This window comes from Lipotes vexillifer, unplaced genomic scaffold (genome assembly GCF_000442215.2).
Source record: "Lipotes vexillifer unplaced genomic scaffold, Lipotes_vexillifer_v1.1 scaffold905, whole genome shotgun sequence".
NCBI lineage: Eukaryota > Metazoa > Chordata > Mammalia > Artiodactyla > Lipotidae > Lipotes > Lipotes vexillifer.
Window position 1 is genome coordinate 596,231 of NW_006796034.1, and position 24,459 is coordinate 620,689.

General features: G+C 38.3%; 2 protein-coding genes across 2 annotated transcripts in view; both read right to left on the reverse strand.

Annotated features, from left to right (window-relative positions):
* Positions 1-895: 895 nt before the first annotated feature.
* Positions 896-14,143, reverse strand: DNTTIP2 (deoxynucleotidyltransferase terminal interacting protein 2). The gene is made up of 7 exons (XM_007468107.1): positions 14,053-14,143; positions 11,512-13,151; positions 9,817-9,955; positions 6,882-6,977; positions 5,440-5,604; positions 3,213-3,322; positions 896-1,187 (listed from the first exon to the last, which is right to left on the reverse strand). Exons 1-7 carry the CDS (start codon positions 14,122-14,124, stop codon positions 1,094-1,096), a joined length of 2,316 nt encoding a protein of 771 aa, XP_007468169.1. The 5' UTR covers positions 14,125-14,143; the 3' UTR covers positions 896-1,093.
* An 8,407-nt stretch (positions 14,144-22,550) lies between these two features.
* The window catches only part of GCLM (glutamate-cysteine ligase modifier subunit), a 17,820-nt gene continuing 15,911 nt past the window's right edge, over positions 22,551-24,459 (reverse strand). Inside the window, exon 8 of the mRNA XM_007468127.1 lies at positions 22,551-23,255. Within this exon, the coding sequence (XP_007468189.1) occupies positions 23,086-23,255 (170 nt within the window). The 3' untranslated portion in view covers positions 22,551-23,085. The remainder of the gene's footprint in view (positions 23,256-24,459) is intronic.

Sequence of the window (24,459 nt, forward strand, 5' to 3'; positions counted from 1 at the left end):
ATAAAGGAAGCAATAACCCACCAAGAAGCATTAACAGAAATGGCCAACACTCCTTGGCTATCGTGAGTTGCTTTAGCCAGGATGCTTATTTCTGCCACTGGAGATGAGACAGGCTGGGCCACTTTACCTCCTGGCCAAATTAAAATTATATTAATACTATTTCACTGGAACGCAACATTGAATCTGGATAAAATCTATCGTGCCTCCTGTTTCAGTTGCTAAAGAAGGAAAATAGCTCTCCTGCTTCTACCTTTAATCCAGACTTTCCAAGTAGTCTTTTAAGTCCTTTTTATAGCTTCATTTAGTTCTTTGGTCATATACTAACATATACATGCTCCAAGAACACTTTTTTTTTTTTTGCGGTACGCGGGCCTCTCACTGTTGCTGTGGCCTCTCCCGTTGCGGAGCACAGGCTCTGGATGTGCAGGCTCAGCGGCCATGGCTCACGGGCCCAGCCACTCCGCGGCATGTGGGATCTTCCCGGACCAGGGCACGAACCTGTGTCCCCTGCGTCGGCAGGCGGACTCTCAACCACTGCGCCACCAGGGAAGCCCCAAGAACACTTTTAACATTTCTTTGGTCTCAACTGTGACTGTTATACTGGCAACAAGATCTCTGTATCCCAGCTTCACCAGTTTCCTGGACTTGAATGTGCAACTGACAAAAGGGCACCATCTCCCCCCTACACACACATCTCTACATAATAATTACAATATTGCTCACGTATGTTTGATCATATTACTTTAAAATCTTTGAATGTTAGCAAACTTTATATTTTTTAAATGTTTTAAATTTTCTTTAAATAACCAAATGTTTAAAACTTTACAAAAATGTTAAATGACTGAGGTTATTTTCCTCTTTTTCCTCCTCAAAGGGTCTAAGCATGAGTGGATCCTTTGTAGACACCCCTATTTTTATCCCAAGGGGCATGTGATTAATCCTCTCTAAAATCAACTTTTTCCAAAGAGAAATCCCTATATATAAATAGGGCCAGGCTATGTTAATTTGTGTGATGGTTGTGTCAGTTTTCAAAATATCTTTAGTAATAAATAAAGGGGAGATGTAAAATTTTGTGATTTGCTTTTGGTGAATCTTAATTGCGAAACTTCTTCTTCTTTCGAAACTTCTTTCCTGCTGCATTTGCTGCCTTTTCAGCCATAATCTCTGAGTACTTCCTTCGGTTATATCTAAAAAGAAAAACCAAACCTTTAAGTTCTAAAGTATGACACACCAAACATTAGAAGTTAATGTAACCTTTAGGTGGGGAGAGGCGGGGTGGCGGCAGGGAGGCACTTCTAAATTTTTTTTCTTTTTTTGCATTTTCACTATCTATTCATCACATCTGCACTAAGTTCCACCATGTGTAAGAAGCCATACTAGGTGTTGCGGACAGAGCAGTGAACCAGCCAGCCATAGTAGTCCCTACCCTCAGAGCTTGCAGTCTAGTAAGAAAAAATGGCAACGGCAGAGGAAGACTTTTGAAAACTTTCAGCCACTAGAGACCCATGCTGTAATTTGAGACTGCCATCATGAAGATTACAAAATATAGGTCAATTTTAAGTAAGCAAAGACTCAATCACCTTGTACCACACACCTCTGTGGGGAAGGAAACAGACACGCTTGAGAGATAGGAAAATGGGAGGGACTCTGACAGTTTGAACATGGGACTGAAGGGAGAAGAGGTATCAGGACTTGCCCTAGTGGACAAAGGGTGATGCCGTTTGGTCATGAGATACAGAGCACTGGGAGAGGACCAGAATGTACAGGGAGGATGAGGTCAGTAGACCCCAAGTTAGCTCTTAGAGGGGCCTGTGAGATACCCATTAGATATTCCTGAGGCAGCAGCTGGTTATGGGCTCTGGACTCAGGAGAGATCTAGACTAGACATACACATTTGAAAGTCAACAGTATATAGATTAATACAACTCTGTGGGGATGAGATTTCCAAGGAGAGAGAAGTGAGAAAAGAGCATTGCTTGTTTCTAAAAATTTCACCATAAACCAGATTCATTAAATAGTTTACGTAACACTCAAGTTAAACTTGTATTCCACGTCTATATATTACACCAGTTTAAAAAACCTTGATAAACGTTTTCACTTTTGCTATTAAACGAATCTAGAAGTCCGGCAGAGGTTTCTATATGAGGTATGCTTTTAAGTCTATACTATACACATACCTACTTCAAGGACGTTTAAACATACTCAAATTGCCCCCATCTCAGGAAAAAAAAAAAATCCAACTCCATCCACTAGCTGTGACTCTCTCATCTTGCTCACAACCAAACTTCTTCAAAGATTTCTCCCTTATTTCTTCAGCTTACTCTCAAGTACCTTACAGTCTGCTTTCCTCCCCATCACTCCCCTGAAAACTCCTTCTGCCAAGGTTACTGTGACCTCCATGTACTAAATCCAAAGTTTTTAGTTCTTACCTCAACTGAGCTCTCAGCAGCACTTATTACTGTTAGCCACTCCCTCCAGCTTATACCTGCCCGTCACGTTCTCTTTCCTTGACTTCCCCCCCACCAATTTATTTATTTGGCTGCTTTGGGTCTTCGTTGCTGCGTGCAGGCTTTCTCTAGTTGTGGCGAGTGGGGGCTGCTCTTCGTTGTGGTGTGCGGGCTTCAGTAGTTGTGCCATGTGGGCTCAGTAGTTGTGGTGCACAGGCTTAGTTGCTCCGCAGCATGTGAGATCTTCCCAGACCAGGGATCGAACCCGTGTCCCCTGCACTGGCAGGCGGATTCTTAAGCACTGCGCCACCAGGGAAGTCCCTTTCCTTGACTTCTATGACACTGTGCTCTCCTGATTTTCTTCATGCCTCCCTGGCTATTCTTTCCCAGTCTCCTTTGTGGGCTCATTCTCCTCTAGTCAGCCAAATACTTTCACGCTTCCCTCTAAAGCAGTGGTTCTAAATTGGGAATGCTTATGCCCCACAGGGGCCACCTGAAACTGCTTGAAGACATTTTTGAGTGTCATGAATTGGGGGGGAGGGGAGTGCACTACTGGCATCTAGTGGATAGACACCAGGGAGGCTGTTAAAGACCCTACAATGTACAGGGCAGTCCCCTCTAATAATTATTCCATCCAAAAAATATAACAGTGCTGCTGTTGAGAAACTCTGTGCTAAAGCATTTAAAAATTATCTTGAATTTAAAGTTTATGCATATTCTAAGGGAAAGCACACATATTATAAAGTGAAACATAAATTCCTTTACCTTCTGAACTCAGAATCGGCCAGCAGTTCCTCCACAATAGTTCTCTTCCTTTGTTTCCTGGGAACTCGTGAATGGTAGAAGTCAGCTGGATTGTCAACAATGGTTCCAATCTATGAATGATTGATTGAAATAAGTCATGCAATACCTGAAGGCCAAGTATCTTTCACATCTCAGGGTAGCTCTAACAAAGTATATTTATAGAAAGAAATGGAAAACACAGCTTACAATTTACCAATATTAAAATTAGTTTTTGCCGTTTCTTAAAGAAAAAAAATCACTTATTCAATCTGCACTGGGTCCTACAGTTTACAGTAAAACCAAAATTCCTTTTATATAAGTGTTAGACAGTAAATTCTTGATGAATAGTCTAAATAGAGGAGGAAAAGTGGGACAGATAGTCTTTTGTTTTAGATTTCCAATTTAATGAAATTGACACATACATTCTACTATATACCTATTTGATCTCCTAGGTTATCATAATTGCTGCCAACTTAGAACCTTCTTACTGACCACTCTGCGTCTGTTCATATGTTCAACCAAGTAAAATTTACAATGTCTACTATGTGCCAGGCACTGTGCTAGGTGTTAGGGAAACAAAGACAAAGAATATCTGGTCCCTGCCAGGGAGGGGGCCAGAGTCTTTTTAAAAAATTTTATTTATTTAATTTAATTTTCAAATAATTTTTAAAATTAATTTATTTTTTTTGGCTGCATTGGGTCTTCGTTGCTGCTTGTGGGCTTTCTCTAGTTGTGGCGAGCAGGGACTACTCTCTGTTGCAGCGCACAGGCTTTTCTCTGCAGTGGCTTCTCTTGTTGCAGAGCACAGGCTCTAGGTGCACGGGCTTCAGTAGTTGTGGCTCGTGGGCTCTACAGCACAGGCTCAGTAGTTATGGCGCACGGGCTGAGTTGCTCCATGGCATGTGGGATCTTCCCAGCCCAGGGCTTAAACCCATGTCCCCTGCACTGGCAGGTGGATTCTTAACCACTGCACCACCAGGGAAGCCCCCAGAGTCTCAAGGAAGATCCAGAGGTACAACTAAAAAATTAAATAACCTAATATTATGCTGAACAAAACACTCTAGATGCTCTGAAACTAAATGGCGAATTCTACCGAATGGAGGTAAAGAAGGTTTTACAGAGGATGACATTTTAGCTTGGATTTGTATGGGTAAAATTTCACCAAGCAAACATGGCAGAGCCAAACACTTGTAAAGTCAGAACGACTAGACCAGTCTGTGCATATCCTGAGAAGGCTTAGTAGCTGAGTGTGTTGGAGCTTAAGAGGAGACTATGTGACCAAAAAAGGGGTAGTGAGCTGGTTTGGGTGCACATGGTGAAGGGCTACATTAAAGGGTATACATATAGACTCTATCCTATAGGTTATAAGAATCACTGAAGGCACCACTGAATATCTTGATTATCACTGAGCAGAGGTGTGTCATAAAACAGATTGCTATGTTTTAAAGGAAAGATGACTGCCTACAATGTAGAGGATGGACCAAAAGGGAGAGCAGACCTGGAGGCAAAGGACTATTACAGTAATCCATGAGTGACAAGAAAGGTAGCCAAGAAGAACAAAATGAACTTGAGAGCTACCAGAGGGTGAATCAATTGGACTTTCATCTGAAAACACTTTGGAAACCAACTTTTTTTTTTGCTGTATGCGGGCCTCTCACTGTTGTGGCCTCTCCCGTAGTGGAGCACAGGCTCCGGACGCACAGGCCCAGCCGCTCCGCTGCATGTGGGATCTTCCCGGGCCAGGGCACGAACCCGCGTCCCCTGCATCGGCAGGCGGACTCTCAACCACTGCGCCACCAGGGAAGGCCTGGAAACCAACTTTTAACTTGTTTTCAGAATAAAGAACCTTGAAAAAAAGGAGTTTGGTGTACATGAGTCCCTCTTTCCTGCCCCATCCTGCAAGGAGTCTTGCTGTTAGGCTAGTAATACTCATATATGGTACACCCATCTTGTAAGTTTCATAATTTTTAGAGAAGAAATTATGAAAAGCTAGTTACCGTTTGGAAACCTAGTTACCGTCTGGAACACCATCTTTCTATATGGAAAGCCATTACAAGCTGGTGGCTGTCTGAATTGGGTTCTGGCCATTATTATACGGCCCGAGCAGATGTGCTCTGTAAATATTCATTTAAGAGTAAACAAATCACTTTAGTGCTTTCCAAACTAAAATCCTCAGAACATCACTACCATTATTCTGTTTGCGTCATACCTGGAAGTACTTGGGGAAGCCATCTCTATCATTTTTCTTGTAAAACCTTTTTGGGTCCATGCTAGCTCTCATCTTCAGTGCTTTGAGATCATTTTTCAGTTCATCTGTCAGTTCTGGAGCTTTCATACCAAACCAGCCATCACCTGCTGTTTTTTGTCGCTCTTGCTGAAATTCAAATTTCAGAAACAATTAGAAAATTCTAATTTTAATAAGCAGTGTATAAACTATACCTCACTCCCCCTAAAATTACAAAGAAAATTTCATGAAAAACAAATAAGGTTACTTTACAGGAATGTATATATTAGTCTCCAGATTCACCTTTCATAAAATGATTAGATCACAAAAAGTGATTTCTCTGATAAGCTAGGCACAGCACTGTCAGTTTCTTAAATGAGGGCTCCTTAAAATTTACTTTGGGGCCTCCCTGGTGGCGCAGTGGTTGAGAGTCCGCCTGCCGATGCAGGGGATACGGGTTCGTGCCCCGGTCCGGGAGGATCCCACATGCCGCGGAGCGGCTGGGCCCGTGAGCCATGGCCGCTGAGCTTGCGCGTCCGGCAATGGGAAAGGCTACGACAGTGAGAGGCCCACATATGGCAAAAAAAAAAAAAAAAAAAAAAAAAAAAAATTTACTTTGTATCTTAGTAAGAACTGCTGACTTGTTGGGAGAGTAACCCACAGCTTCAATTTTTATTGTCCAGAATACCCTACACAAGATGTAATGTATAAAAAACATTTTTACTTCTGGAGCTTTTATGTAAATATTAACACTTTTACTGAGTCACCGAGTTGTCTCAGAAAGTTACTCACTCCAGCAAGTCCAGAAATTTCTATTATTTCTAAAATTCAAAAACTTTCTATTTTTTGAAAACTCCTAGCAAGTTATTTGCTTAATTTCATTTTTTGTTCATTCACACACAACAAATATTGGAGTGTTTACCATGTGCCAGGGTGCTCTGGTCATATTAGTGACATTACTGGAGCACCATCCTCAAATTTCCTCTTAAGCTCTCTCAATAATTTCTTTATCCTTATTAGTTGAAACGGAAGTAGTCCCCTGTATTTTACTAAAGAAAATACCTCTATGCTTTCGTTTGGCAGACTAAATAGGCCAGTGTTTTTAATGGTTACATTCAATTCCCTACAAAAGCCCACAACAGAGCTCCCAGCCTTCTGTGAACAGTACCTATAAGCCAAAAGGTGTGGTGTGGACAGTGACCTCATATGCTGGCTGCCACTGTTTTTAAGGGTGGTAAAAAAGAGCTTTCACTTTATGAAAATCTATATGAAACGTTGTTTATGGAACCATATTTTACGGGCTCTTAGATATCTGTAACAATTTTCTTTGGAAACGTATATATTTTAATTGTACAGCCATATTAGATAAACTGAACATATACAGTCAAACACATTAAACATTCCAAATAATGAGTCACTGTACTCACTCTGCGTTTTTTCTGAAGTTTATACTTTGATTCACTATATGGTGGGACACAGTAGTTTTTTTCAAAATCAGGAGTAATGACGGCTTTCTGCAAAAGCTGCAAAAATATTAAATTGGTTTTAAAATGTCAGAATGTCATTATTGTTTCAACATTATTGCCTTATAAAGGAAACATCTCCCACATTGAAGACTACTCCAGATATATTAACCTTCTATATGGACAAACATACTACTGCAAAGTTGCTCCTGTCCTTAAATTTGTAAATTATATCAAAATAAAAATGCTTTAGGAGACAAACTGAAGGGTTTAGGGAATCTATAAAATCAATATTCATCTCAAATTTCTTTTTCTAATCTGAATCTGCACACACCAGATATACGTTAATGTGTCCACTTGCATTTCATTGGTTTGCAACCAGCCACCTGCACCAACCAACTGGAAACGAAAGACAATAGGAACAATGCCTCAGAGTTCTTGAACTCCCTGGGAAAAAACATGACTAGGCTTTAATAAGTTCTTCGATGTTGGTAAAACAGCTTTCTGTGATCTGAGGAGACCAGCTAGACTACTGATAAGAAACAGCAGTACAGATTTTGATTAAACAACATATGCTTTTTATGGTATACCAATGAAATTATGCCATCGAGCAAATCTGCCTTTTGCAACCCAACAATATATCAAAGATGCTCTTTCAATGTCAATTCATACAAAGATCAACTTCATTCTTTTTAACAGCTGTTATGCACAATTTTTCTTCTTGATATTTAGTTTAGTAAGTCTCCATTACATTTTCCATGAAACACTGTTAACACTATCTCTGCACACTTGTGATTATTTCTGTAAAACAGATTCCAAAATGAGTCATTTAAATTTCGATAGGTACTACTAAATTGCCTTGCATCCAAGTAGTATAAACTCCTACCAAGAGTTAATCAGTACCATTTTCTTTATATAGCCAACACAGGAGATTATCCTTTTGTGTTTTGTCAGTGGTACTTCATGAATGTTTCCATTTGCTGTTGATCCAACTTTTTGTGTATTTATTAGCTATGTATTGTAATATAAGTCGTCTTCTGTGGTATGCCTGTATTTTGCGGGGGGGGGGTTATTTCTCATTTTTATAGAGGGTTGTGTTCTTATTAATTTGTAGAAATGTATTTTGTATCTCGGTGTTAACCTGTGGTCTTTTACTTGTCTTTAAGGTGTTTTTATTTGCATAAGTTTTAAAATTTTAAGTAGTCAGATCTGTTAATCTTTTCCTAAATGTCTCCTGCATTTCTTGTTACTTGCCTAGGGTGATTAAATACTGTCTTAATACTGTGTATGTGACTAAAAGGAACCTGAGGGTTATTAGTCATTTCCCCAGTACAAGAACTAAAGACAGCTGCTCCTTAGCCCTCAAAACAGTTCACAGGAATACAGCAAATATTAATTTGGTCAATAACATTTGAAATTATCAACTTAGAAGTCAATTATCAATTCAGAAATCCTCAATTCAGGTTCAGGACTAGAAGTTGCTGGGTGGCACAGTAGCAGTCTAGACTTTCCTATCAGTCAGAGAAGACAGCATGACATTTATTTAATAGATTATTAAGAGCTGGTTGTGTGTCAAGTACTATAGTAGGGTTTAGATTGGTTCTCAACTGAGAGCAACTGGCAATATCTGAAGACATTTTGAGGTGGGGGGCGGTGCACTGGTAGAGATGGATGCTACTGGCACCTATGGGGTAGTGGCCAGGGATGCTGCTAAAAAATATCCTACAAGGCACAGGACATTTTCCCACAACAAAGAATTATTCAGCCCAGAAATAAAAGACAGTAAAAAAAGAATGAATACCACATGATCAATAATCATTTAGATCTATACTGGGTGTTGCAGAAGCAGAGAGGAGGTAGGGGGAAGGACTAGGGTCAAAGAATGCTTCCTAAAGGTTGTGATTTATAATCTCTGCATTGGCCTGGGAAGGACCAGGGTGTGTTCAGGGAACTATAGTAATTTTCAATGGTAAGAACACAGCAGGTGGACAGTCAGAGCTAGAGGAACAGAGGCACCTTGAATGCTCTGAGGAATCACTACAGGACTTGAACAGAATATCATGGTCAGATTTGTATTTTTAGAAAAAGAAATCTAGCAAGACCATGGAGGATGGCTTGAAGAAGAGTAAGGAGGCCACTACAATAGTCTAGATGAAAAACACAACAGATGTCACTAGTCAGTGACAGTGGGGTGGAAAGGAGGGGGCAGAGTAGAAAGTATATAAGAAGCACCGTCCCCTAGGCTTAGTTGTTGAGTGCAAAAGGGAAACAGATTTTCCCTTGCAAAAGGACGAACTGGTTTAGGTAGGGAAGAGAAGGGCAATTGGTGAAGTCAAGTGCCTGAGCACATCTGAATGAACAAACAATAGGCACCTGGATTTAAAGACCTGGGTAGGCTGCAAGGCTAGAAAATACTGATACTAAAGATTTGGAAATCATTCAAGGTGACAGCTGAAACTGAGGGTTTGGATGAGGTTACCTAACCTGTAATTTCTTTCGGAAAATATATGTACAATTTTATGTCTATGCACACATGTGCTTTTTTTCCTGGTGGGGTTAGTGGGCACTCACAGCTTTCAGATTTTCAACACAGTCAAAAGCAGTTAAGAGCTAAAAGTATAGCAAGAAAAGAAAAAACACAACCCTTGGGATCATAACTGGTGATTGCAAGAAGAGTAACACTGATCCTATATCACTTTAGTTTTCAAGCCTCATCTTTTATAGCTGGGACTTTATAATAAAAAAGAAGAAATGACTGTCCTGGAAAGAGGGAAAAAAGAAGCACAGTAGGCTAATGTGGTTGCACTGTAGGAAAATTAGTCTCTTACCAAGGACTAATCATTTCTAGAAGTGACTGGTTAGTTCTATGAAAACCAATGGGATGCTTTGTGCAACTTACCTCATTTTTCTTTTTCTCCTTGATCTGTGTTAGAGTTCTCTTGTTCAACTGTAGCTTGTCTGCATTGACATTAATATACAAACCACCCAACTGCTTAATACTCAGACCAGGATCTATGCTGCTGCTAGTCAACTTCAGACTGAAAGAGAAATGATCATTTTAAGTGATTAAGAAATGATCTTTAGATCATTTAGTAATTCAAAATGGAAACAATTGAGACTGTATTTTTATTTAGAAGAAAATTATGGGATGAATAATGAATTAAGCCTTTTGGAAGCACATCAAAATTTATTCCCTAGTTTTTCTTAGAAGAGGATTAAGGCCATATTACATGACAATAGACTTCATAAAGGGATTTTATAAAGAAAGAATTACAGAAAAGAGGAGGAAATACACCTGGCAATTTGCTCAACTTCACGTATAGGTAGTGAGTTAATATACGTCCACATACTTCCATCTCCAAAGCCAATGAGAAAGACAGGGTCTTCTACTCCGAACTTCTAAGTTATCCAAATTTGGAATATTTTTCTGGGTAATTTAAGGGCATTTAGTAGTGCCTCTAAATCAGTGAGTTTTAAACAATGAGCATTCGTACTTTCCACTGGAGCTTTAAAAAAAATATAACTGTCAAACCGCGGATCCACCTAATCAGAATCTTCTGCAGTTGGCTTGGGCTCCTGCTATATTTATGTAATAAAAATTTCTACTTTATAGTACTGAAGAGTCCTTTTTATAAACAAGTACACTTGGACTTACAGTCAGTTTCTTTCCTAATTCTTCATATAAACTGAGCAGTTGAAAGTTCTGATAATCAACCTCTATTGGAAAGTGAAATCATTCAATTGTAGTGCCTTGGCAGTGATTCTCAACCCTGAGTGTACATTACAGTTATCCTGGGGAGGAAGTGTGGCTTTTAAAAAATAAGTACACCTGAGACTAGCCTCAGCGATTTCACTGGTTTAGAGTGAAGACTAGGCATGTTAATGGATAGTTCCTTACCAAGGATACCTGTATTTCCAGTGGATACATTGCCACCAAGGGCCTGTGCCTAGGAAAAACAAACAAAAAAAGAAACCAAAGAAATAGCCCCCAAAGAGTGCTTTTCAATGGGTGGTAGATGGGATTATAGGTTATTGTTTTTCTCAGGTTCTCCTCTATTTTTCAATTTCTCTACAATAAACACGTAGGAAAAACCAAGTTACCTCCCTTCCCTTTTATACGTTGCTCTTAATAATCGTGCAAGAAAACCTTAACAGATGATTTTTTTGTGTGTGTGGTATGCGGGCCTCTCACTGTTGTGGCCTCTCCCGTTGCGGAGCACAGGCTCCGGACACGCAGGCTCAGCGGCCATGGCTCACGGGCCCAGCCGCTCCACGGCATGTGGGATCTTCCCGGACCGGGGCACGAACCTGCGTCCCCCGCATCGGCAGGTGGACTCTCAACCACTGCGCCACCAAGGAAGCCCCAGATGATTTTTAATGTACCATCAAACGGAGTACTTTTAGCTCTCATTGGTGGGAAAATATGACTAACAAAGATACCCATATAAACAAGGGAAATGCTAGATAAAAAAGCTCTTCCATAAAGAACCCAAAGTAATAATTTTTTCAATTTCTATGACTATATTTTTATGGTAAATTAGCCACTTCAAACATGTATCAAAAACTTACTTTAAAAAATAAAGATAAAACTTACAGTTTAGATTTTGTGCTATTTAGTAAGTTGTCTTCATCACTAAACTCATTATCTTTACTTCTGTCACTGTCTGATGGTTCTTCTTCACTTTCTTCCTCCTCCTCCTCTTCTTCCTCAGTGGCAACCTCACTTGCCTTGTCTTCTTCATCCAAGCAAAAATTTTTATCAGCACTCAATTGAGGAGTTGTGTCAATTACAAACAATGCATTGTCAGGTGATGTATTTTCTGAGTCTCCATTTAATGACTCTTTTTGCCCACTATTTTCAACAAAACACACAGTGTCCTCTTCATTCTCACTGTTTTCAGACTGCTGGCTTTCATCACTGCTGAGAACTAATAAAACAGAACCATCTTTATCCTGAGATGTGCTGGGCTCAAGTTCACACAGTTTGGTATCACACTCAAAATCTACACCCCTTTCTTTGCTCATGTCTTCGCCAACAGCTATAACTGTGCACTCTGCTTCTTCATCACTATCACCACCATCACCAAGTTCTGTCCAGTCACTTGTTTTTATGCTGCTGTTTCTCTCTTCATTCCATCTGTCCACTTCCACAACTGCAAATGTTTGAGCTAACGATTTCATTACAGCCTCACAGTTCAGGTTTGAGGATGCTGAGGTGGTTTTGTTACTTTCAGGGGTTGAATGCCTTTGCGAAACTAACTGCTGAAGGCTAGTGTCCTGAAGTTCAGAAAGACTCTTCAACTGAGAATTTTTCTCATTAATTTCTTTTCCCGCATCTATTATTCCTTTGGCTTCTTCCTCTAAGCTCTTACAATTCTGCTTTGTTATTTCTTTGAGAGGTGAAACGTTGTCTTGTTTTTCCTCTCTTATATTAAAACTTTGGTGTTTTTGCACTATTAGTTTTTTTCCTGAATTTCCAAAGAAGGAGTCATTAGCAGGGTCATCATAAGTTTCATTATTAGAGATATTTGGCTTATTTATCTGAGAAAGCGATCTTGCTAGTAAACAAGAAGTTCGTCTGGTATCTGAATCCTCTAAATTCACAGGTGTATTTATGATTTGCTTTTCATTTCCTGGTACAATCTTAGTATCATTCGCCTCAGTTTGTGCCTGTAATTTCCTTTGCATACTCCTTGTTGTTCTCCTAGTTGCAATTCCAGAAAATGAAGAAATGTCTGAGCATGATGACTCAGCATCAGAATTAGCTTCCACATGGGATTCTTGGTTTGGATTGGTTCGGGATTTAGCCTTACTTCTCCTGGTTCTTGTTGTTATTTCTGTGGGATGCACAATTCTAGAAATACCTGAAATATGTGATTCTGCTTCAGAGACTTCTTCAGTATGAGACTCACTTACTCGAGTTATTTTCAGCTTTTTCCTTACACTGGAAACTGGGGTGCCTGCAACTAAGATCTGCCTTCTCCTAGTTACTCTTAAAATGGGATTCTGGGCCTCAGACACAGAAGAACAGTTTGACTCTGCTTCAGAGATCTCTCCATCAGTAGAAGGTTTGTTTATTCCTGGTAATGAACCTGTAGTTCTGCTCTTCCTCTTCCTGGTTTTAGGAGCTGGACTTTGTTCCCTACTGGTCTGTGATTCAGCAATACTTCGGTCATCAGATGGAGATTCCTTCTGGCCTTTTGGATGTGTGTGAATTCTTGAGGCAGCAGAATTCTATAAGCCAGTGAAAATATACTGTGATTTAGGTAAGGCTGGGACAAGAGCAAAGTGAATGAGGCACTCCCCTCAGAAGCAAATTTTAAGAGGGCACTAAAAAACTCAGTAAACAAGATTAATGCAAAACAATAACAACAACCATCACCACCCACAATTAAAAAAAAAAATCAATACTTAAATACTGGATCTGACTGCATTTGCAGGCCCTGCCTCACTAGCGTCACTTAAGTCCTGGATCTGACTTTAGGGAACAAAACAAGTAATTGAAAAAGAAAATTTTCTCCACTCAAAGTCACATATGCTAGGTGGACCTATATTCCGACATAAAATATAGGAAAAGACGAAAGATGGAATCGGTCGCGGTGCTTACGTTTTCATACCTAAGTGATTAATGCTCCCTTCCCTTCATCGCAAGATCAGAGGCAGCGGACGACTAACGCCACTGAATTACTAGCTGGCGTCACCACAGCCCTCCCCACGCCAGAAGGAGGTGCTGTCGGGGCACAGCCAGTCTTCCCACGTGAAAATGGTGCCTTCTCCATCCAATCCAGCTAATGAGGCTCACGCTTGGTGGCCGAAATTAATCCTCCTCAGCACGGTGTTAGCAGTAAGATTAAAAGGCCTGAGCTGTGCATTTGCATTACGGAGCTGAACTACCGCAAAATAAGTTACCTAATCTCTCTATTCCCTGCCAAGCATTACATTAAAAGACCCTAGTGAGGTCTGAAGAGGAAGCTACAGGCTTAGCGCGGAGCCTGGTACACAGCTGCGCGCTGCCAGTTCCGGCTTTTCTGCCGCTCCTCCCCAGGCTCTGCGGGACCCCACAGCGCCACCCACCTCCCTGAGCACCGTTCTGCGAAGCAGCGAAAAGAAATGAGGGAGCGTTGAGATCTCCTACCTTCTGCTGGGAGCTTTCAACTGACGTGGTTTCCATCCCGGCCCGAGGCCGCGCGGACCTAGTAACCACCATCCTCCAGGCTTGCAGCCGCCGCGGCGCCCTCACCGCGCTCCGGAAGTGCGTCAGAGAAGCGCCACACTCGCGTTTTCCCGCGAGAATCCCGGAATTCGAGAACTCGTACCGCCTCCGCCCCTCCGACCTAGGCCAAGGCTGTCTCACCCCGGGAGCCGGAAGGAGACGGGTATTAGCGTTCACGTCAGTGCGGTAGAAGACCCAGCAGTCTTGCGCAGGGAGAGACCTTCCCGGCGTGGCCTAGGGCCCTCGTCCCCGTTACACACGAACGAATTGGTAAATAGCATCATCTGTGGGAATGTAAATTGATACAGCCACTATGGAGAACAGTATGAAGGTTCCTTAAAAAACTAAAAATAGAATTACCATATGACCCAGCAATCCCACTACTGAGCATATACCCAGAGAAAACCATAATTCAAAAAGACACATGCACCCCAATGTTCATTGCAGCACTATTTACAATAGCCAGGCCATGGAAGCAACCTAAATGCCCATGGGCAGACGAATGGATAAGGAAGATGTGGAACTATATACAATGGAATATTACTCAGCCATAGAAAGGAACGAAATTGGGTCATTTGTTGAGATGTGGATGGATCTAGAGACTGTCATACAGAGTGAAGTAAGTCAGAAAGAGAAAAACAAATATCGTACATTAACGCATATATGTGGAACCTAGAAAAATGGTACAGATGAACCGGTTTGCAGGGCAGAAATTGAGACAGATGTAGCGAACAAACGTATGGACACCACCGGGGGAAAGCAGCGGGGTGGTGGTAGTGGTGGTGTGATGAATTGGGTGACTGGGATTGACATGTATACACTGATGTGTATAAAATGGATGACTAATAAGAATCTGCTGTATAAAAAAAAAATTAAAAAAAAAATAGCATCATCTGCTCTACTACGCCCATCCTCTCATTTGTTCAGCAGAGGTCTTAATGCAGCCATGGGTATGGCCGAAGGAGACGTTTGCATTATTTATAGTACCTTAAAAAATCATATACTCTTGTATTACTTGTGAAGTTAAATATAAAATAAAATTTAAAGACATGGTTCGGGTAAAAGATGTATATGTTACATGCCCAGGAATTCAGAGGCTAGTTAGGAAGCTATATAATTGAAAGGTGCAATGGTGAGTAGGAATTGGGAATAAGCAGAATAGAAGAAATGTTAAATTGTAAAGGAGAGAGATTAAAAAAAAAAGTTTTTGCAGTGAAAGGAAGAGAATGACTAGAATCAAGAGACACTTTGATTTTTCTTTTACGATAAAGGGTGGAGAGCTAGGATATGTTTGAGGGTGATGGAAAGGGATTGAGAAGTAAGTAAACAGTCATTGGAGATGAGAATGAGCGCCTCATCAAATCTCCCTTACTTTAGAAAAGAAAACCAATTTTTTTTCCTTAAAGTCACGAGGTACAGAATTTTCAGTGGGCAAACTGCCATTCAGCTAAATAGCTCCTTTCATAGTTTCTCTTGCAGTCAGATACAGCTTAGGTTTGGACTAATTATGGATCAATTAAGTGTTGTGTAGTTCTCTAGGGACATCTTAAAAGCGAGGAGGTCCTCCTTGCCTTCTTTAACTTCATTTCACTCTGTGGAAAGTTGTGTTCCCTGGTTTTCAAGCAGCAATCTTGTGCCATGAAGATGAGGGCCATGCTTTAAGGATGGTAGAGCAGTAGCAAAGAAAAAAATTGAGTTTCTGACAAGTTGTGGAACTGCTGTATCAGTTCTAAATAGCCTAATTTTGGAGCTGTTTCACCTGATAAAAACACCTCTTTTTAAACCAGTTATTTGGGGGTTTTCTGTGTTTTGCAGCAAGCCTAATCCCAACTAAAGAATGGAATTAAAAAATGGAGGTGGAGGGCCTCCCTGGTGGCGCAGTGGTTGAGAGTCCGCCTGCCGATGCAGGGGATACGGGTTCGTGCCCCGGTCCGGGAGGATCCCACGTGCCGCGGAGCGGCTGGGCCCGTGAGCCATGGCCGCTGAGCTTGCGCGTCCGGCAACAGGAAAGGCCACGACAGTGAGAGGCCCACATATGGCAAAAAAAAAAAAAAAATGGAGGTGGAGGAGTTAGCCACAAAAGAATGCTCCTTCCTTTGAGGCAAGAGGGAAGAGTTGATAATTGAAGCAGAGAGGAGACTATAAATGCAGGGAAATTAAAGTGGGGAGGAAAGGAGAGGATTTTAGGTAGATAACAATCTCTGTAAGAAGGTGATTCATCTGCTCAGAAGAATGAAAAAAGTTTAGATTGACTCTCATGGGGAATGTGGTAAGGAGCAAAAAGAAGGAGTTTTAGTAGGGCCAAGTAGCAATGAGAGTAGGTAAGAGGAAGAACAGAAGACGGGCTAAGTCTGAAGAGGAGGTGGAGTGGTGTAGAGGAAGGAAGATGAAGCAACTGGAGGTGGGTGGTGGAGACAACAGCATCAATCATAGTAATAGTAGAGCACTTACTGTATGCTGGGTACTAAGTGCTTTAAATACATTAACTCATTTAATGTATATGACAACTTTAACATGAGCAAATGCATGAAAATAGAAATTAAGATCACAGGAGTGGGTGTAGAAAATTGGGAGAGTATTAGAACACCAGTGTGTACTGTTCACTTACAAGCATGGCCCCTTTAAAACGAAACAAACCAAAAAAACACTCCCAAATATTTACAATCTAAAAAGTTCAAGAAACAAACATTAAATACTAAGATTAAAATGTTAGTACATATTCATAATATAAGAAGACTGAGCTGGTCTGCTGATCAGGGGCAAAACTGCAAAGTATTGTTTTTGTTTTATGCGAGCTTACCAGGTCTGCCATGTTTCCCTATCTCTACCTTCTTTACCTGCTCTCTTCTTTACCCAAGGTGGATTTGGGGAAAATACAGTATAAAAACACAGTAATTATTACACAGGCCCAAAGGGAAACTCTCCCATGACTGTCTATATTTTACTAACTAAAACTCTTAAATTATAGGGTTGAATCCCTCTCTGGAATTTTAGGCATTAACCAAAAGATGAGCGTTTTAGTGCATAAGCCTTCTAAAAGTACATTTTGCATTATTACATACAAAACATTACTTTTAAATTAAGTTTGACAGGTAAGATGGTCTCCAATGATCCTATCCTCTCGTCTTCATACCCTCGAGTATGGGCTAGACCTAGTGACTTATAATGAAAAGAATGTAACAAAAGTGACGGGTGTCACTTTCAAGATTAGGTTACAAAAAAAGCTGGCTTCCATCTTGCGATTTCTCACTTGTTCATTCTGTGCTTGTAATGAGCTGCCCTACGGGGAGGGCCATGTGGCAAGCAAGTGAGGGAGGCCTCTGGCTTACAGCCAGAGAGGAACGGAGTCCAGCCAACAACCTCACGAGGGAGCTTGGAAGCAGACCAACCTCAATCAAGCCTACCGGAGACTGGAGTCCCAGATGACCCTGACTGCAACATTTTGAGAAGCCTTGAGGTACCCAGATGCAGCAACAGATAATACAGTATTAATTTTGTCTGTTCTAAAAATTTCATGTAAAGGAAATTATGTATTTTCATGTCTAGCTTCTTTCACTCACTGTATTTCTGAGACTCACCCATGTTACTTTATATACCAGTAGTTATTTTTTATTGATGATTATACTTCAACTATCCATTCAACTGTTGATAAACATGTGGGTTGTTTCCAGTTTTCAGCTATTATGAAGAAAGTGCTATAAACATTCATATATGGCTATTTCAGATATATGATTTCTCTTGAGTAAATACCTAGAAGTGGAATTGCTGGGTCACATGGTACATGTACGTTTAATTTTGTAAGAAATCCCAAGTGATTGTATTGGTACCATTTTACAGTCCCAACAGCACTATGAGAGTTGCTTCCTCCACATCCTTGCTGCACTTGGTACTGTCAGTTTTTAAAAATTTTAGCTATTTTAGTGATATTTCATTGTGGTTTTAATTGGCATTTCCCTGATGACTAATGATGTTGAACATGTTGTATATTCTTATTGACTATTCGTGTCTTCTTTGGAGAAAAATATGCTCTAACATTTTGCCTACTTTTTATTGGGTTGTCTTAAGCTGTAAGAGTTCTTTTACACATTCCAGATACAAGATTCTTATCTATGATTTTCAAATATGTTATCCTATTTTATGGGTTGCCTTTTGACTTCCTCGATGGTGTTTCTGAAGATTTTTTAAAAAATTATTTTATTGAAGTATAGTTGATTTACAGTGTTGTATTAATTTCTACTGCACAGCAAAGTGACTCAGTTATATATATAAATATATATATACATTCTTTTTCACATTCTTTTCCATTATGGTTTATCTTGATGGTGTTTTTGAAGTGCAATTTAAAAAATTTGATTATGTCCAATTTATTTTTCATGAGAAATATTTATTACAAGTATTTCATCCCAGTCTATGGCTCACATTTTCACATTTTCAAAATACACTGTTTTCTTAAGTATATTTTGAAGAACAGAAGATTTTAATTTTGATTAAATCTAGCTATTGATATTTTCCTTTATGATTACTTTTTTGGTGTTATCAGAAAACTCAGAAGCCAGTTTTCATTTTCTTTCTTTATTCTAATTCCATACACATAAAAATGAATAGAATACTTCAAATGAAAAGAACGTGACCAGAGGGAAAAACAGATTATTTCTAGGGAAGAAAATCCAGGTTTTCATTAGCAAGAGTATAAATGCTGGAAATCAATAGAATGTTATCTTCAAGATGCTGAGGGCAAGTGTTTGGAAACTTAGAATTCTATAATGTCAAATGATGATTTAAGACTGTTAATAAAATAAAGACATTTTCAGACAAACAAGACCTAGGAGGTTTACTGCCCAAAGACCTTCAGTGAAAGAATTACTAAGGATATACTTAAGAAAAAAGTAAATGCAAATGGAGTAGGGGGCAAGAATCAACAGTGAGCAAAGAACAGAGGAAACAGAGCTGAGTCCAAATAAATAATGCTTATTGTAAAACATGAACCTTCTTAAAATAATGGACCAAAACACAGACCGAAATCTTGTATGACATTTTATACATTTATTCATTGCTGAGGGATACATATTAAGGTTTTGTTTGACTTTTCTGGTAGTGAAACTACATAAGCTATATCCTAATATATTTAGGGGATTGCGGCAAGTTTCTGTCTCTCTTTTATAAAATGTGACTTTTCAAACCTTACCTACTCTTGTCTCACTAGAAGCCATTCCTTTCTATCTGGCAAGAACAAGCTCTTGAAGGAAGTGTTTTCACAGGATTTCTGAAGTTTACATATAAACTGTTCATTATTCAATATCAGTGTATTTACAAACCAGGCATACCCCCACCCCATCTTACGATCCTACTCTGAGGCTAGTTCCTGCAGGGGAGCCTTTCTCATCCTTATCCTGCTTCCCAGCAGTCCCACTCCTTCCACATGACCCCACTCCCTTTTCACTGCTTCTGTCATTAATAGATGCAGCCCTTTATTGCTCTTGTTCATGTACAGATCTCTCTTGCCCCCAAAATATACTTATCTGCTCCTTGAAGACAGGGCTGTTTTCATCTCTGTTTCTGTCTGCCAACACCCGGCACACTGCCTGGTACATAGCAGGAATTCAATACATCTTTGTTGAATGAATGTATGAATAACTTTATGGCTTGGTATTTAATTATTTTTCATAATTTATTTTCAAACCATACTCAGTTTGAGTTTAAATAGTTCAAAACCAATATAATGTTCCAAGATGCTTACAACTATTAAAACAACTCAATTAAAAAATATACAACTCACAATTTAAATTCATAAATAGGTAAAATTAAAAACTTATAATCATTTAATAATGCTTTATATTTTGCCTTCATTTTAGAGTACACTGCTAAAGACACATAAAAGTAGAATTATCTAATTAAAACATTTTCCCCTCCTAAGTATATTTCTAACTCTGAAAACTATTAAAAAATTAATAAAAATTATAGTACATATTAAAAAAAAATAAAACTGACATATCCTGCCACCAACTTTAAGGGAAAATGGCAGGTACAAGTTCTGGTATGTTAGGAACTTTGAAAAAAATAGATTTGGAATCATAAGTTGGTATATTTGAGTAGGAAAACACAAATGGACTAAATTCTCATTAAAACTTCAAATTTCTCTAAATGTACATTTGGCAGAAAGATGAATTGTCAACCAATATACTATATATATATATATATATATATATACACACAATATATATATATATCAACTGCTTACATTCCCAAATATTGAATCTGGGTGGAAAAGTTAGAAAGAAAATCTGCTCTAAAAAGAAACATAATTAAGACTTAGACCTTTATCACTGAAAATCAAGATCCTATTTCAGTTACTACTTGGCTCTGGTAGGGAAGTCTGAATCATTCATTCAAAATAGAATAACTTCATTTTCCACTTCACACAGCTGTCTAAAATGATCTTTCCCATGAATGGAAAAATTATGAGCTATTATTTGTGATTCAAGTTCTAGCACTGGCTATTCCTAAATTCTCTATTATCATACTGGCACAATGTGGTCTTCATAATGTACACTGTGTGAACATATTTTGTAAGACACCTTGGTCCTTTTGTTGACTACGGTTTCTTAGACGAGAATTCAAAACAGACTCATCACAGAAAAAATTCCAAGTTACAGTACATTGTGTTAAAGTAAGGCTCCAGTGTATTTTGGACATGTAATAACAAGCTGAAGCTTCTTGTCATATTTACTGGAAAAAAACTTATACCTTGGGTCACTGGATACACATGTCCCCAGAAAACATATCTGTTATATACACTATTGTTAACTTAGCTTTCAGCTTTAAGCAATTATTTGGTAGTATTATCACTCTATTTTATGGCTTTTTAAACATTAAGTCCCTAAATACTTGAAAAGCATTCACTATATTCTGATAGTTCACCAAAAAAAGAAGTGAATATCAGCTTAGAGAAGATAAAGCCTTTAAAAAAAATCAGTTTTTTAAAGAAAAGGTTATTCAATAACAGAAATTAGAGGTATAGAAGCGAAACAAACAAAAAATTCATTTAAAAAAGCCACACATGATCCCCTTCACAAGATGAATCTATAATCTTGCTACTTTGTCAAGAGTTGGGGAAAAAACACACAAAAAGCTCCCGCTGAAGTCTGGATGTATTAGCAACATACGGTTTTTTCTATTTTCAAAATGACCTTTCAAACAATCCATTTTTCTAAGTCCAGGGTTTTAAAAAATAATAAATGTGATATTAAAGTGCCCTCTTAAAATATCTTGGCCAATTCACCGTATAGGCTTAAATTAAAATGAGCATTTGTTTAAAGACTTACATTACATGAAAAAATGTTGTACATTTCCAAATTAAAAAGTTAACTATATACATTTAATAACATTACATACAATTAATATAAAGGCTATACATAAGGCTTTAGGAAGCTCAAAGTCTAAAGTTTTAACAGGTAAATCAGCTGATTTCACATTGCAATTCTAATGATCAAATTATCCAACTAGTAAACCACAAAACCTTACTTAGAACAGGAAAAAAGTCTTATTTATTTATCAATTTTTAGTGTATTTATTTTGAATATGGAACCACAGATCTTTTCCCTAAGTTGAAAAAACTTGGGCAAAATTAGTTTTATACATTAGTTACATATATGTGTGTGTGTTATGTTATGTATGTGTGGGTGTGTATATATATAATTATCTTAGTTTTATAAACCATGTATTAATATACATGGTTTAAAAGTATTAATTGAGATACAAGAGATTTTTAAAGAATTTTTCCAACTATTTGGGTTACAGATACCAATTTATAGAATTACAAAGACCTACAGTATATACCAAAGAGGTCACAGCTTATTTATTTGCTATTTTCTGGTTCTTAAACTAATAAGGAATTATACTAAATGATCTACAGTCTCTTTTAGCTTTAAAGTTTGGGTTATATTGTTTTGATTTTAAACAGTTAAGACCATGTCTCAAAGTTATCTAAATAGACAACATGATCCTGAATTAAAGATTTTTTTCACCCCTTTTTTGGCTTTTAGTCCCTTGTAGTCAGTTACTAGTGGGGAACAAATATTGCATATTTTACTCAACTGATTCTTAATCCCTGTGCTCCCTCCTCTCTCCAGAACCCACAGTGCCCAGCACATGGTAAGTGCTCAGTACTTATTGAATATTTTTGAATGAGTAGCAAAATATTAAGGACAGATGGAGAATTAAAAAGAATCTGGAGGTAAAAATAGTTGCTTTTATAAAACCCCCAAACAATAATTTCAAAGCTCCTAGTCTCCTTTACATATTTACTTTGGTTTGTCTTTGTAATAACATCAAGAGCAAATATGGCACAAGAATACAGGTTAAATCATTACAGGTAAACTGCAAGCAAGGACAAATAAAAAAAATTTAAGCTTCCATTCACATATTGAAGAAAGGACTTTTATTTACACTACTAGTAGATCCCAGCTATTCCAGTTACTCTGAGATATAATCATCTTATCAATGACAGGAAAAATATCTTCCAGTATTTGTTTTAACAACTGTAATTAAATTGTTTAGTTATACTGTAGAGTAAGAAGCAATTAATGAATTTTTTAGAAATAAAAAATATGTATATATATTACCCTGATGCCTAGGCCAAAATATATCTAACAACAAATTTTCTTGATTTCTACTGTCATAAAAATAAAGGAAAAATATATTGCAAGTATCTTCATTATAGACAATTTCAATTAGAAAACAATAGTTCAATGAAAACAATATAGTGGTTCAAGTGAGTGAACTGATATGGAAGCAAGAGAAGTATTCAAACTTGACAGATAACATATTGTCAAATATAGCTAAAGAATATCTGCCTCAATGACACATTTACAGGCAGTAATTAGATTTTTACACATCTCAATTTTATCTTATATTCAAGGAAAATACAGGTCAGTAGGTTATGATCCTAAATCGTAGTTAAAAACCCTTTCTTTTAGCTTGTAAGATGTAGCCTTTTGATTTGATAATTCCTCTACTTTTAACAATGACTGAATATCGCAGTAGCCACAGTGGCACCCAATCATGTGCTTGAATGTCAGGGATGCTTTCCTGAAGTGCTTCTTGGAAACTTGCTTCAGAAAGCAGTTCTTAAAACAAACAAACAACAAATAAAAACCCAAACTGTTAAACTTGAAAACAAAAGCACTTTACTATGTAGGTAAGCATTTAAATACAACAAAAGAAACACCTCAAAACTGAATATAAATTATACTTATCCTTAATGTGTGCTATGAATCTGAACCAGAGTATCAGAAAGACCCAGACAGTTCTTTATAAAGTATCTACACTTGTAACCCAGCCAGTTTAATTCATAATTTCTGGTGAGTGGAGCCTGGATATTTGTATTTTTTGAAGATCTCTAGGTGATTCTAATGTACAGCCAGGGGCAATACAGGAAAGTACAAGGAAGGAAAAAAAGTTACCCATAATCCTATCAACCAAAGATGGACCATTTCCATTGCCATGTATTTCCATCCAACTATTTTTCTGTATATATTTATGTATATATGTATGTATCTAGCCATATCTTAAAAACTAGAAATCATACTGTAGTTATAGCTTAATATGCTTATTTTTTTCACTTATATTATGAATATTTTCCCATGTAATTAAATATTCTGTGAAAGCATGTAATTAAATATTCTGTGAAAGCATTTTTAATAATTCTCCCAATATTACATTTTATAGATATAATTTATACACTTTCTTATTGTTCGTCAAAAAATTAGTTTTTTCCTAATATTTTGCTAATAAAAATAATACTTAATGAACATCCTTAAAATGCATGCCTGGCTATGGAACGACAAGGTCAAAGTACATTTTCTGAAGGCTTGATACATAGTATATTGCCAGCTGCTTTCCAGAAAGACTGTACTTTACACTTAATAGATAATATTGGAATGCCAATCTTACCATATCCTCACTAGCACCAGCAATCATTTAAAATATCTTTCCCAGTGGTTATCTTTTAATCAGCATCTCCTTGATGAAATTATTATTTTCTAATTCCACATTTATACCTAAACCCTCTACCATTGCTCTGATCTGCCACTCCCCTCCTCACTTCCTCTTCTCCAGCCACACTGGCCTCACAGCTGTATCCTGAAATCCTCAAATATATTCCCACCTTGGGGCCTTTGTATCCGCCGCTCCCTCTTCCCTGAGCACTCTTCTTCCAGATACCCACATGGCTCTCTCCCTTCTTGCAGGTCTCTGATTAATGTACCCTAGCAGAGAGGCCTCCCCAACCATCCTATATAAAACAACAACCCCTAACCTGGGCACTCTTTC

What these genes read in the sequence shown, in the direction of transcription:
- DNTTIP2 (XM_007468107.1), bottom strand. Translation starts at nt 14,124, where the DNA reads ATGGTGGTTACTAGGTCCGCGCGGCCTCGGGCCGGGATGGAAACCACG. An exon ending in AGGAGAAAAAGAAAAATGAG is followed by an intron (nt 6,978 to 9,816) that starts GTAAGTTGCACA and finishes ATATTTTTGCAG; the next exon opens with CTTTTGCAGAAAGCCGTCAT. An exon ending in GCTTCCCCAAGTACTTCCAG is followed by an intron (nt 3,323 to 5,439) that starts GTATGACGCAAA and finishes AATCATTCATAG; the next exon opens with ATTGGAACCATTGTTGACAA.